A 14,654-nucleotide genomic window follows, 5' to 3' on the forward strand; every position below is an offset into this window, starting at 1 on the left:
ACATGCCACGTTCATAGCCACTCAAATCACCTTTCTTCCCCATACTGATGCTCGGTTTGAACTGGAGGAGATTGTCTTGACCATGTCTGCATGCCTAAATGCACTGAGTTGCCGCCATGTGATTGGCTGATTAGAAAAAAGTGTGAACGAGCAGTTGGACAGGAATACCTAATAAAGTGGCCAGTGAGTGTATATGTCAGTTATTTTAACCCAGTGGAAACTTTTGAAGGATCTTGCATGACCGTTCCTCCAGTTGCGTTTGTGTTGCTGTTTTTCTCAGCAGTTAAGGGTTATAAGTAAGTAGATAGTTTAAAGCCTTAGAACACTTCTCATTGCTTTCTGATCCTCATTGATTGTTCAGCCTCCCCGCCACGTGCAGGCAATTTAATGACTCGAGTGAAGGCCGACGAGTGTTTTATTCACTCAACATCGTTTCATTGGAAGCAATTTCCTTTTCTCAACTCTTTCCTTAACCATACATGCCAACATGCTGCCATTCTGTGCACACTGTGAAGACGGAATGCTTCAAAAATGAATAAGTCAAGATTTATAAATGCCTACACAGCTACAGCTCAAACTTGTTATCGTGCAGTCAGATTACCACCAACCCGTTGATTATCTTGTCCTGGGTGGCCAGGACCATGCTTCCCATTAGACCTCCCCGTTGGCTGGGGAGAATCAATGCCAGTCATGGCTCAGGGAGGAGGTTTCTCCCCTCAAATGAAACCAGTCGATACGTAATTTCTCCAAAGACGTGTGACGGCCATTACTGTATTGAGTTGCTAAATCTCTCCGGGCTCGACCCTTGTGGATGGACTTGGTTTTCAAGTATTGATGCACTTCACAAATTAATGTAGATCCATGCGGTTTCTCTCACATACCGTAATGTGCAAGCACTCTTAAGTTCATTGCATTTTCTTTTGAAATACTGTGTAAGAATTCATTAGTAATTCAGCTAGTGATTGTGGTGGATGGAAATTTATAGCTGTTCCCAATTCATAATTTCACCTGATGCAGCACTTAAATACTAGGCGTTTTACTCCAAATTCCAAACATTGATTTGGACATTAATGGCAGCAGAGCCATCACCAGACCTCATTCTTTAGGGGGTGGGGGCACATGAAATGCTTGGGGCAGAGTGGGGTGTCATCATTCTTACCCTGTAAACAACTTCATGCGTGCGTGAATGATTGGCTCGAATGCAACACACATACATGCTTCGAAGCTGCTTTGCGACATGATAGGCTGTTGCACGTTAGATTTCCATGAATCAAACAAACAAAACCCCATTCTTTCAAATGTCTGAGTGATAAACAATTCAACACTAGCATTTTCTTCACCCCAAAATAAACTATGATTAGAGGAGAGTTCTGCAACTTATTCACTGATTGAGGAAAATGAGCTGTTTTTACACCAGCGTGTTGGCCAACTCAAAAGTATTTCAGCTAAATACACATGACAAGTGTTTGGCTTTCCTTGCTCTTTCTTCTCCAGTTTTCCTTATTCAACTCACTTCTATCTTCATAAAACATTGGTACACAATTGTAGGCTTTGATTATTTGGGTCTGGATGTGTTTATGTGCCCTTCCTAAAAAAAGACATAAAAGGCCAATAACCGAGTGGAAGGTTAATATACTTTAACTTCAGCCATATTAAACAAAGCGTAGTTAAATTGTTAACATTTAAGCAGCACTTCCAGCTCGTGCTCTTATTGTGACACTGAATTGGCTCCACTTGCACTACCTGACTTCATGAGGCGACAACAACTTTACGATCATTACGCGGCAACATGGGTACATGGTAAACATTGCATCAAACACTCGTACAAAATATTTCAGTGGACCAGATTATGGCCAGTTCCAACAGCATGACTACTGACACCTAAATAAGAATGACACAACTCCCTGGTAATCAACGCACACTGCTAAACGAACTCACAACACCGTGCGCACACTAGCCCGAGACTCCCTACTGTGTCGCAAACTCCTTCTCCAATTCTCGAGCCATATGTGACCCCGTGCATACCCAAGTCACTTTGAACTTGCTTTTCACACAGAATGTTATCCAAAGTATGCAAATTAGTAACCATAGGAAAGGTTAACATGCTAGGACTTTTGTAGCCTCTTCTACAATTATTTATTTATAAAAATGTGGTTAAAATAAAAATATTGACGCATGAATTAGTGCTGTCAAGCGATTAAAAATTGCGAGATTAATTATGATCTGTAATTAATTGGTTTAATTCATCTATATTTTAATCTCATCTAAAAAGTGCTAAGAAAACCCCCATTTTCATTTTTAATTCATTACATTATTGAGGCAGATCAAAAGACAAAAAAAGTGGCATTATAAAGTCTTTCATTGTTTGTAAACAGACTTGAACAGATGCAGTGCTAGCCATTCACTTGCTGCTGTAGAGACTTGTCCCAAGTCCTACCTGCAACCTTTAGTTTTGACCACCAGGGTGAATATCAGTTTTGTTTCTTTTTGTAAATCTCCAAATAATTACAAAATAAAAATAGAACATCAGGTCCATAAAAAGTGCTTCGATTAACATATCAAAAACAGTAAGAACATTTTTCTAAGCAATACAAGTACTCAACACTGAACTTGCTTTGGATAATAAAAAATAAATAAGAGACCCTTCATCCACAGTGCTGTAAGTTAGCACTTCAGAAATAACACTTTTCATCATGAGATGATAAAGTGCTGAAATAAACATCGACCACTTCTGTTAGGCTACTGAGGACACAGCAGCTATGCTGACTTCATGCCTCATATGCGGGGTGTTCTCGAGTTTAGTTTGGTGAAGAGCTTTGCTTTAGCTCGTTATATTGCTGAGGCTTTCGGTGCTAACATTAGCTGTGGATGCACTCACGACTGGGTGCTTTGCATTAATGTGGGAGGCTAAACTTGAGCTGCTTCGGTGGTCAGCAAACTCCTTACAAATTAGGCACAAACACTCTACCTTGATCAACAGTGCCGTCATGGCATTTTTGAAAAGTAAATTTTCCATTCATTGTGCAGAGAACTCTCACATGCTCCTCCATTTTCACCTCTCCTCACTGCTGCTTACTTAGCCCGCCCAACTCCAATGGGAGCCAATCAGCTTATGCTAAACAAGCCCAAACATAATGACAGCCAATCAATGTCCGCTTCAGGCTGTGACTGACAGTTGTTTCTCCACCCTCAACAACTCCAACACAGGAAGCCAACACATATAAAGGGATATTACAAAAAGGCAACCCACCTACAGAAACAATAAAGTTAGAGATTAAAATTTAGATTAACGCGATTAAAAAACATAATGGGCTAAATATGACTGTAATTAATTATTTGCATTTAACGCGATAATTGACACCTCTAGCATAAATACCCATTTTTCCTCCCAAAGAACAACATCGTAGCGCCTATGACTTGCCTGCTTGTTAATGACACCGTACGCCCATATTGCAATGTTGTGCGGTATGTGGCTCCCAATACAAAATGTGTGTTTAATTTTTGTGGTGATGTTGTGAACAGAAGTACAAAGGAATAAAAACAGACAAATAAGATGAAAATAGAATCATGAAAAGTATCGGTTTTGTCACATCTTGTTTCTCTTTTGCCAAAGCTCCATCAAGACGTGGGGACATCCAGATTCTCGGTTTTTGTCTTCTTCACTGGTTATGTGGCTCTCTTCCTTGGGAAAATGATCTCAAGAACGCAATTAAGGTCATGGAAGCGAAGGCCAGGTGGGTCCCTACAAACTTTGCTCATACAGTGCTTACTTGGAAGAGGTATAATTGATGAATCTGTCTTTTAAATCAGTGATTGCTGAATTTATAGTGTTTTGAAGTAATCGAGGAAAAATATATTGCACAATTTAAGACCAGGACAGCTTCTGTTGATTTTAGTGAGCGGAAGTTGAATTTCATCCCACTCCTCTCGAGCACAATATTCCACCCCACTGGATTCCAGCATCCAGTGGAGTGGAATATTGAACTAGGATTTCAGAATATACTTAGAAATTCTCATTAAAAGTAATACCCACATGCACTTGCACACATACTGTCCAAAAGACACAGGGATATACAAAACAGGGATACAACTCTACTTTTTGATGTAATGCAATGCCATTTTAAGAATCATTGCAGAAGCATCTTGTATCAGTTTTTCATAATTTCATTGTCTATATCCCAAATTCAAAACTGCCATTCCCTTTTCAGAGCTCCATCAAAGCACTAAAGACACATAAACCCTACCACAGCAGACACGATCTCACTTGATGCTCCAGGTTACGGGTCAAGGACCCAACATTGTGTTTTCCAAGATTATCAAACTATCACAAGCCAATTCAAGAAGAAGAAATTGGATTCAAGCTTATAATTTGCTATTTTAGTTCAGCCATGAGATTGCATTGCAGAGCCCGTGTACCACTCACACGTTACAAGTTAGAATTGTCTCTAATCCAATTATGACGGTTCTCTATTTTGTAATAAGAATCGGATGAATAATTTGCTTCAATTTAGTTCATTGCCACTGTGTCCTTTCCCCAACCCTACTATCTCCTCCTTAATGTTTCCCCTCTCATAATGTTTTCCCTTCTCGTTCCCTCACCGGTTTATCTGTCCTGCTTGGTGCTTAGACTGATGGATAAGCTGCCAGAGTCTGTCCAGCAGCTTTCAGTAAGTGGAGCCAGCACAGGTAAGTCTCAACAATCTCAAGTTGCAGTCACTTCAATGACACCTTTTAAGAGTAAACATGACATTTTGAAATCGGACTTTTTTTAAAACTCAAATTATTCAACACAATGAGAATTTCTGCATGCCTGGGAATTTCTCCATTGTGAGACAAATAAAGCTTTTCTTATGATCTTCAGTTAAGCATTCCTCTGTTGTAAATATCTAGTTTTGTTCATACGAGTCATGTCGCTTGAAAATATTGAATGGTTCAACTTTCAGGACCCCACGATACAATCACGTTAACATGTTCAACTTCGAGTTTACAATCTTTGGCCCTGTATGTTGTCAGAATAAATCAGGCATGAAAAATCACTGTTTATACACCCAGGCCGCTGTATGATTTGTCATTGTAATATTTTTGAGACATTGGCTCATCGCTTTGCTGACTCGGAACATAAGAGGTGACCGGAATCAAATAGAAAGAGGGCGCGTGTTCGCCACTTTAGTAATGAAATAGTACAATTTGTTGCTCCTGTAAACGTGCAGCGTGTGCAGCGTGTTGACATTGTGTTACCATGGCCCTTGACCCATTTCAGCCTATTAGTATCGAGGGGGGGTTGTGTTGCCTTCTCTTTCATGAATGACAATCTAGTTCACAAGTGTCAAACTCAAGGCCGGACCTTTCCTAGCAGATCGTTTTATGTGGCCCACCATATCATATGCATCTACTTTATGGTGCTAAAATCTGAACTAAAATTGCAAATTGTGTGAAATTTTAATAATGTTGAGATTTGCAGTTTTGTAACCAAACGGTTTTTTCCAATGCCAATTATCAATAACCTCTGATTTTAAAACTGGTTATCCATCAATTTATTGGCACCCTTGGTTAAGATGTGTTAAAAGCCGTAAAATATATGTTGGTGTTTCTATTGCATACGCATACTCGTTGTGAAAATTGTAGAAATTCCCCTCAAAAACAGAATCAAGCTTCTCCCATGGCCATCTCAATCCCCAGACCTCACCCCCATTGAAAACCTGTGGAGTTATCTAAAGAGTGGAGTGCAGAGGAGAGGACCCAGGTCACTGGAAAATTTAGAGAGAAAGAGGAACGATTGGCGATTTCCTTTTCTGTATTCTCCCATCTTGTGAAACATCAGAGAAGCCAAAGAGCTGGTTTGTTGGCAAAAGGGGGTTGCACAAAATATTATCAAGGAAGCTAATAATTGTCGAAGACATGATTTGATGTAAAAGAGTCCTTATTTATTGTAGTGTTTTTTTCCCCCCCATTGAGTAAACACACTTGAAGGTTGGATATTCCCCTTTTAAAATTTTGGACCTATATTTATGTAAACAAAAACTGAATTTATTAGAAGCAAAATATCACATCTTAACCAGAGATGCCAATATTTATGGAGGGAAGTGTTGGTATAAATATGAGGAGGCCATTATACATTTCCAGTGGAACCTCAGTTTAACGGAATAGAACGGCGGGGACGTACGTTAAAGCCGATTGTCAGTTCACTTGAAAGATATTTTCGTAGACTAAAAACACCCAATTCAGTACAGTACAAAATGATTGTAAATACATATTTTGTTTAAAAAAAAAAAAAAAAACGCTTCAAACTGAAAAGTTTTAAAGCGTCTCCCCTACCAACATGGCCGCCACATAGGCACGTCTGTTATCGAAATCTAGCCTCTTTTGTATATCTGTAGCCTGGTTTACATGTCAACTTTTTTGTCATTCACTCTGAAGATCTGTAGTCAACTGTTTTCATGTGAACTATTCCAGTGTGCTGTTTACATGTGCCACTGTATTCATCAGAACAGTCATTTGACTACCGTGTGAGATGCGATTGATTGATGGAAACATCAGGTGGTTTATCAAGATTGACTTCGTGTCAGCAGCGGCACAACCCCAAAATACAGGCACTATACCAATCTGTCTGTTGCGCCGCAGCGCCAGTAAACGACAACGGCCAATTCTGGAACGCACAGGCTTTGCCAATCACTGTGCAAAGGGGCGTTTTGAGTGGACTGAACATTATTTACTATGCGTTCAAGGCAAATATTTGTCAAGAATGAAGATGCTCATAAACCAGTATTTAGCTAAATCTAGGGGGGCTTCGGTGCCTTGTCAAGGTCACTTCCTGATTAGTGAGAATGGAGAAAAACATGTTTCTTCCGTTTTTTTTTTTGACTATTTCTCAATATAAACGGTAAGAGTGAGTCAATATAACAATCCATGGATATGAGGTGTTTTCAGTCTCATTTTTAATCTCTCCTTGGAGTCCACTATAATAATAAAACAAGTTGATTTATTCAACTTCCTAATTTGGGAACGGGTATACACACCCCCCCCCAAAAAAGCCAATTATTACAGATGCAACAAGTGCGGCTTGTGCACGGCAAACGACAATATGTAAAAAACTCTCGAAAAAACTCAAAAAAAGTAGTTGACTCTGGGACTTGCATGTCCAAACATCTGTTTGACATGCACTGTGTTCCTCTTGTCTTCAGCGGAGGTGGCTGCCCTGCTGCTGTACGCGAAATCTCTGGGCTTCCAAGACAAGCCTGACTACCAGCGCCTGAGGCAAATGTTGTCTACTGGAGCAAAGGAAAAACTGGATTTCTCTGTACCTCGTGGAGTTGGGGAAAGGTCCATGTCTAAAGGGCTTGATCCTCCAACCAGGGGCAAGGTGAGAACATCATCTCAGGTGTCCTGTACGACTATACAGTGGTACCTTGATTTATGAATGGCCCAATTTCAGACATTTTTTTTTTGTCTTGTGTAGTAAGCCAAAACTCACACCCAGAAGCGCATAAACACTAAGTGGCTATGTTCTTGCTGTCACTCACGAGGCCACACTCAAGGCACACTTACGACCCAACTGTTGATGTTGACAGCCTCATCCCGATTTACAATACTTACTAAGCTTATTTATCCAATGCACTTCATAAAAACAGTTCAACTTCACGTTTCTCTTTAATTTTATACAATGAAGTGCTGTTTTTCTTTCTAGCATTTGGGGAGGGGACTTTGATTCGGCATTTCAGTTCATTTCAGTCAGGAATTTTGATGTGAATTACAAATAAATTGAGTTTTGAGCTTGGTCATGGTATGAATTAAACCCATAAGTCAAGCTACCACTGTCCTTTGAGGTAAGCATATTCCAGTTCATTCCCAAAACAAGATGGCAACCTGAACAAACGCCAACCTTAAAAGAAAAAGAAAAGAAAAAGACACATTCACCAACGGCTGCTATGCTGGCTAGTTTCTATTTAGGATAGAATAAACCCTAATTAGTCCCACACTTGGGCATTCAGGTTTTTGACTTCAGATAAGTGGAAGATGAAGGGACATTTCTCTGAGGGAACTGAATTGTTTTCTGTGCTCGTCTTTTAAGACTTTTGATGTAGTAAACTGTTAAAAAAAAAAAAAAAATATATATATATATATATCTAAAAATATAAAAATATATATTTTTTTATCTTGCTGTTTTATATCTAACTCCCACGATTCCTGCTCTAGATTAAAGTTGCACCACTGTATGCATGTAATCAACTGTATGGACAACATTATTGAGACACTGAGACAGGGCTTGGACTCGACCCCCTGTGTCATCTTATTTGAGTAAATAAAGAGGAGAACAAATATTACTACATTGTGATTGCATTGGACTAGTGCTGTACTGTATCATCACGAGTGCTGTGTCTTATATTTTGGTAACATTTAGTTATGCGCTGACCGGCCGAGCTGCCGTGCACACCCATTTCCTCTCGATCCTTCTTCTTTTGTGCTTATTCCACGTGGCAAACTAGGCATTGAAATTCGGAACCCACATTTTAAAATTGAAAAGATTCCGGGAGAAACAGAATGTTTGTCCCGGTTCCACTCCATTTTCGACGTCCAACCCTAATCCTGTTTCAACCGTATTTGGGACCAAAATTGCACTTTTTGGACATTGTGGTACAAAACCTTTTGGTGGCTCACTTGACAGTATTATGATCGTAATCTGATGTCTGCAATGATATTGAGTATGATAAAAAATGGCGATGTTCAATCCCACTGTTTTTCCCATACTGATATCAGTAAGATTCCTGACTTCTTGGTACTCACTGATACCAATACCAAACAACAGATACCATGAACACTTTGGATACATAAAGTCTCTATTATGCCATTGGCAGATCATTTTAAAGAAAGTCCTTTCAGTTAGTCCTGACAAAAGGCAGAACAGTCAATCTGCAATAGTTAATTTAAGTCCAAAAATACTCCCACCACACACTTTAAATCTAGGATTCACTTGTAATAAACTTGTAAAATAAAACGGACCTGTTCATCTGTTAAGCATGACACGATGAAATCGTGAACTGCATCATACACAAGTAAAAGAGCCATCATTTCATGGAAGCGTCTACGAAAGATGACGGTACGTCATTTAGGTGTGTCACAAATGCACCGTCTGCAGGTCAGACGTTTTACTGCCATCACAAATGTCCACTTTATGTTTAATGTTTCAGTGGGATTAGATTCAAGTCAAATATCCACCAATGCAAAGATGAGCGCGATTGGTCTGTCCCAAGCGCATCTCCCCTGCCCCCTTCCATCCCCAATGCTCACGGTGCACATTTGGAATGACTTATATCTTTAAAAAAAAGTTACGGGCGGCGCGGTCGTTGACTGGTTAGCATATCTGCCTCATAGTGCAGCGGTGCAGGGTTCGATTCCGGCTCCAGCCTTCCTGTGTGGAGTTTGCATGTTCCTCCCATGTCTGCGTGGGTTTTCTCCGGGTACTCCGGTTTCCTCCCACATTCCAAAAACATGCTGGCAGGGTAATTGAATGCTAAATTGTCCCTACGTGTGAGTGTGAGCGCAGATGGATTTTTGTCTCTGTGTGCTCTGCGATTGCCTAGCTAGCGGTTTAGGGTGTCCACCGCCTACTGCCCAAAGACAGCTGGGATAGGCTTGAGCGCACCCTGCGACCCTTGTGAGGATAAGCTAATCGAAAAATTGGATGTATGAAGCAATGCATGTTGCAAAAAAAAAAAAAAACTATCAATGTGAGTCTTTCTGCTAGCTACATTGATTTTCACTGTCACCCTCGCTCCTGGGGGTTCACAAATTGACTCTTTTTTCCTACGTAAAGTAATATAAATCACCATTTTCTCAGCTTTACACTGCATTCAGCAGTTTGACTGCTGGTCACAAGTATGCCAATTTGCGCCGCTGAGTCTCTTAACCTCGAGTGAGATGTGACAGCAGTGAAGGGGGGAGCATGTCGACCAGAGGTGAGCGGGTCCAACACTGGAGGATTCTCCTCCAATTCACCGCAATCACTTCCCGACCCCTCAGGCCACCGTTTGAAGAAGTTGATGACATATACTTTATATCTCCCAATTATGCCTCCCTCCTGTTTCTCTCCTCACCGTGTCATTTAATTTCCATGTGAAAGTGCTGGCCAGTTTGACCCCCTAGTTAAACAGAAGTGGCCATTTACGAGGCAGTTTAGTGAAGAGAGGAAATGTCAGGAGAGACAAAGGCCATCTTGGATTCATTAGTCACCGGTGTCGCCTGGTCAATTATCATTTCTCACATCATGCCAGCTCTATTGCGAAAAGCCAGCAAGTGTTAATGTGACAAAATCTATACTTTCATTTTTTTTTCGGTTGAGATTTTTGTTATTTTCAATATCACAGAGAACAGCAAAAGCTCGGGGTCTGCCCAAAGCAAAGTCTGCCGCCATGCAAGTGGTTGTTGATGACGACGATGATGACGACGACGACGATGACGAGGTGGAGGATGAAGAGGACAAGGAGGAGAAAAAGCCAAAACAAGTGCCAAGAAACTACAGACGAGGGCCACCCCTTCCACAGGTATGGTCTGGAAAAATTGTAACATCATTTCGACAACATTCCATCAACATCTGGGAACTGAGGACACTGATTGTTGAAGCTTTGTCGGTGTAAATCTTTTCTGTTATTGCTTGATAATTCAGCTTCAGCTGTTCAACAGTCCGAGGTCCCCATTGTCATATTTTCGGCTTCATAATGCGCCAGGTCTGGACTGCAGGCAGGCCAGTCCCGGAGCCAAACTCTTTTACCAAGAAGCCGCATGCAGAATGTGGTTTGGCACTGTCTTGCTGAAATGTGCTTTTTCAGAACACGCTGCAGCCATAAAATTTAAAGTGAATGATTATTTGCTCAAAACAACAAAGTGTATCACTTTGAACATTACATATTTATTTAAAAAAAAAACTGTCAAGAAACAGCAGGCATTATTGTGCATGCGGCGGCTGAAGCGACTGAGATGACGGCGGGCGACGCCTCGTCAACTAAATGAGTCGTCGCATCATTTCGGCTGTCTTCGGTTTCAGTCATGAACATCTGGCCACATACAAATTTACACTCTCAATGTGACAGCAAACAACTTTTGCCGGGCGGCTGCCATTTCCAAAATGCTTGACTGCAAGATGCCTTTTGATTGGTCACTGCGCAAGTAGCGTGCGCATGGTGACATTTTTCTTTTTAAAATTGCAAGCACAAAGTGTAGAAAGTCGGGTACCTCCTACATTACTGCCTGTGTAAATGCATGCGCCTTTAAGGAGCAGGGCCTGGTGGGGTGGCGCTTGACGTTGGTGAGTTTATGATTACAGCACCTACTGTGCGTTTTAAACAAACCACTGCCATACTTAAGATTTTCAATGGATTGTTTTTTTAATTTTTGTTTTCTTATAGAGCTATTCATCCTAATTATGACTTGATTACGATGTTAGCGGTTCCTCGCGACACGTTGCAACTCGCATACGCGGTAGAAGTAAACAGAGGACCCCGCCCCCTTGCGCTGCAGTTGTCTGGGGCCAATTTCATTATTACGGTTGAAATATGCTACCCGTGCTGAGGACTTCAGCTCAGGCGAGTTATACAACAGCTGCAGTAGTTTGCGGGTGTCTTGGGGGGGCTACTTACCATTGTGTCTAAGAGTCCAGCCTACAATGCAATGCAATTCCAAATCGTAGTTTTTTTTTATAGTCCTGGTAGTTTTTACATTATAATATGCATAACTGAAGTTTGAGTCACTTTTTAGAGACGTGTATTGAGGCAAATTACAAGAATGATCATTCAACCCCTCATAACAAGTGAGAAACCGAAGTGTTATTCAAGCCTCTGAGCTCACTTTATTTTTTAAACCGCACGGTAAAAAATTGTTTTTTATCACTTGAAGACTGTAGCCAGAGTTTCCTAAGAGTCCAGCCTACAATGCAATGCAATTCCAAATCGTAGTTTTTTTTATAGTCCTGGTAGTTTTTACATTATAATATGCATAACTGAAGTTTGAGTCACTTTTTAGAGACGTGTATTGAGGCAAATTACAAGAATGATCATTCAACCCCTCATAACAAGTGAGAAACCGAAGTGTTATTCAAGCCTCTGAGCTCACTTTATTTTTTAAACCGCACGGTAAAAAATTGTTTTTTATCACTTGAAGACTGTAGCCAGAGTTTCTCTCTCAGGCCAACACAAATGCAAGCATTAGCATCTCTATCACCAATCACTGCAACACCCTGTTCTCTGGTCTTTAAAAAAAAAAAGAAAAAAGCATTTCAAGCTTAGAATTATTACAGAACTCGCCAGCGCGTGTCCTGACAAAGACCTCTTGGTGGGAACACATTACATCGACTTTTAAAATCACTGTATTGGCTTCTCGTGTTTAAAGTCCTTTGATTTGTTTTGAAATGTCTGAATGGGCTTGGGCCATGTTATCGCTCTGAACTCCTTTTACCTTATGAACCCTCGCAAGCTCTGAGGTCCTCTGGCTCTGGACTCTTCGTCCTCCCAAAAGTCAGGACACTCTGTGAGGTGGAGCGGCTCTCTGGAATTTTCGGAAAAATGTTAAATTAGCGGAAAGGATGGTATTTCTGGGCCAATCCTGGCCATCATGGCTGCTAGGAGCTGTACGGTCATTCACCCTACTTTCTTGGTGAATAATGGTGGTGGGAGGTGATTTTTATCAAGTGAAGTACCGAGTCACCTTTAATCAGGCTGTTAGTAGTCTGGGATGATTAGTTGCATCTTTTTTCCAGTCATAATTACGTTTTTTTTTTTTTGTAGAAGAGCGAGAGGGTCCAAAGATCACTGAGGAAGAGGACGACACCAGTGAAGACTTACAAGGAAGAGGACAGCTCGGATGACGATGATGATGATGAAGAGGAGGCCAGAAGCCAACCCATTGATGCCCGCTATATAAGAGGCCCCCCGATAGGAAAGAGAGGTCGGCCAAAAAAGGTGTGAGATAGAGACCCCCCGTGTAAACGTTAGGCCGATTGCTCGCAAGAATTTTTGCCCCAAAAATAAACAAACCAAAAAAAAAGTATTGAGCTGGAAAAAAAAGGTGTTTTCTCTTTATTTGAATGTTTCATCAAAGACTTTGGTTGCAATCGAGCAAACCCTTAAATTGCCCTCTTTAACAGACAATAGATTTCACAAGAGGATCCCGAAATACAGATGACCTCGACAGCATCGGTGTGAATCAGGAAGTCAGGAGAAGACCCGCGTTTACCACCTGCGCGCGTGAGAGCTTGACTTCGGAAGATGTGTGTTTTGGCAGAGCAGAGCAGCGGGATGATGTGGGAGAGCAAACTGCTTCCCGCCAGATGATTTCCTGGCAAGTCTTGATGGCCGCCGCCCTTCTGCTGGCTGTTGGACTTTGCTTGATTCATCTTTTTGTCCCTCCGCGCAGGATTTTTCACTTCTCCCTTTTTCAACGAGAACAGTGACCTTCTTTCTTTTCTTTGGCTCTAATTAGCTTTTAGGCCGTTTCCTTTAGTTGCCGCGGCACGCCGAGCCACTTCTCAGGACTTCTGTGCTGCCGTTTTCACAGTAATGGGCTGAAATAGAGGGAGAGCTCCGCTTATTAAATAGTCAAATGCTTCATGAAGGATACTTAACAACAATGCAATAAAGTGCACTCTCGTTTCTGCCGAGCCGAGCTATCAAATACACCGGAAGGCACGCACACAAATAAGTTCATTTTTGACTTTGATTCAATGACACGCGGCATTCACTGGCACATACTTTACTCACTCCTTTATGACGACGGAGCGAGTAGCTCCACAATGAATGCGGCACCTTTTTCTGCTGCCAATAGCCTTTCAGCAAAGAGAAGGCCAGCCGATGTACCGAGCTATGCTAATTAAGCATGCTGAATGTCTATTGACGACGCGGCAAAGGCCTTTATGAAGGCAGCTGTCAGTCACAAGGTAGCGTGCAGGCGTACCTTGCTGCAGTAAGGACACTCTCCAAAAACCGTGTTAAAGCTCTGCCTGCTGGCGGGCAGCACACGCAGCCACTGGAAGGAGGGGGGGGGGGACAAAAGAGAAAAGACTACTTCATCAAATCGTCACCTTGAATCCGACGTGTCAAGTGATCACATTTGTTTCAATGCACTGTATGCGCCGCGCACTTAAAAAGGGATGTTCAGGTAATAGTTTGTAAAGTTGCACATCAAAGTCTCACCGCAGTTCCCCGGCCCGAAGCCTTCGGTCAAAATATAGCAGAGATGAAAGTCCTCCGGATTTTCCCGGAATTCCGGGTTTTTCAAATTTTTATGAAAATTTCTCTGAAGAATTGAGGACAATTTGCATAAAATTAATCCGGATATTAGTTGACAACATTGAACGAAGACGCGTTTGAGTTCGTTGTATTGCTTTCACGAGCGTAGCCATATTGAGGCACGAACACTAGTAACAGTAAAGAGATTTTTGTTTGTGAAATAACGACAGAAGACATGATGGCGTTTGACTAATGGTTTAGTAGAACGAATGGCAACTCGCAACAACAGTAGCAAGCGTCATTTTGCCTCTTGGGTTATACCATCTCAACTTGAACGTGGGGGATAGTCCCCAAACAATTTTCGTCTCTTTATAAACACACCTGCTAAACCCCAGTGGAACGAATAAAAGACGCCGTGGACAAGACAGTTGTCGTAAAAAA

At 41.4% G+C, this 14,654-nt stretch overlaps 2 protein-coding genes across 4 annotated transcripts in view; one reads left to right on the forward strand and one right to left on the reverse strand.

Moving 5' to 3' along the window:
- LOC109523164 (serine/threonine-protein kinase VRK1-like) overlaps nt 1-13,044 on the forward strand; it is a 24,482-nt gene extending 11,438 nt beyond the window's left edge. For both annotated transcript variants that reach the window (XM_019882121.1, XM_019882119.1), the window contains exons 9-13: nt 3,614-3,734; nt 4,628-4,686; nt 7,182-7,360; nt 10,362-10,538; nt 12,774-13,044. In XM_019882121.1, the coding sequence (XP_019737680.1) occupies nt 3,614-3,734; nt 4,628-4,686; nt 7,182-7,360; nt 10,362-10,538; nt 12,774-12,953 (716 nt within the window). In that variant the 3' untranslated portion in view covers nt 12,954-13,044. The remainder of the gene's footprint in view (nt 1-3,613; nt 3,735-4,627; nt 4,687-7,181; nt 7,361-10,361; nt 10,539-12,773) is intronic.
- A 345-nt stretch (nt 13,045-13,389) lies between these two features.
- fancl (FA complementation group L) overlaps nt 13,390-14,654 on the reverse strand; it is a 45,084-nt gene continuing 43,819 nt past the window's right edge. The window contains exons 13-15 of one of the 2 annotated variants that reach the window (XM_019882123.1): nt 13,939-14,010; nt 13,537-13,549; nt 13,390-13,490 (exon numbers count right to left, since the gene is read on the reverse strand). In XM_019882123.1, coding sequence (XP_019737682.1) covers nt 13,471-13,490; nt 13,537-13,549; nt 13,939-14,010 — 105 coding nt within the window. In that variant the 3' untranslated portion in view covers nt 13,390-13,470. Of the gene's footprint in view, nt 13,550-13,938; nt 14,011-14,654 lie in introns of both variants that reach the window. The other variant, XM_019882122.1, reaches the window with a different exon arrangement.

The sequence above is a fragment of the Hippocampus comes genome, unplaced genomic scaffold (assembly GCF_001891065.2).
Source record: "Hippocampus comes isolate QL1 unplaced genomic scaffold, H_comes_QL1_v1.1 scaffold36, whole genome shotgun sequence".
Classification (NCBI taxonomy): Eukaryota; Metazoa; Chordata; class Actinopteri; order Syngnathiformes; family Syngnathidae; genus Hippocampus; species Hippocampus comes.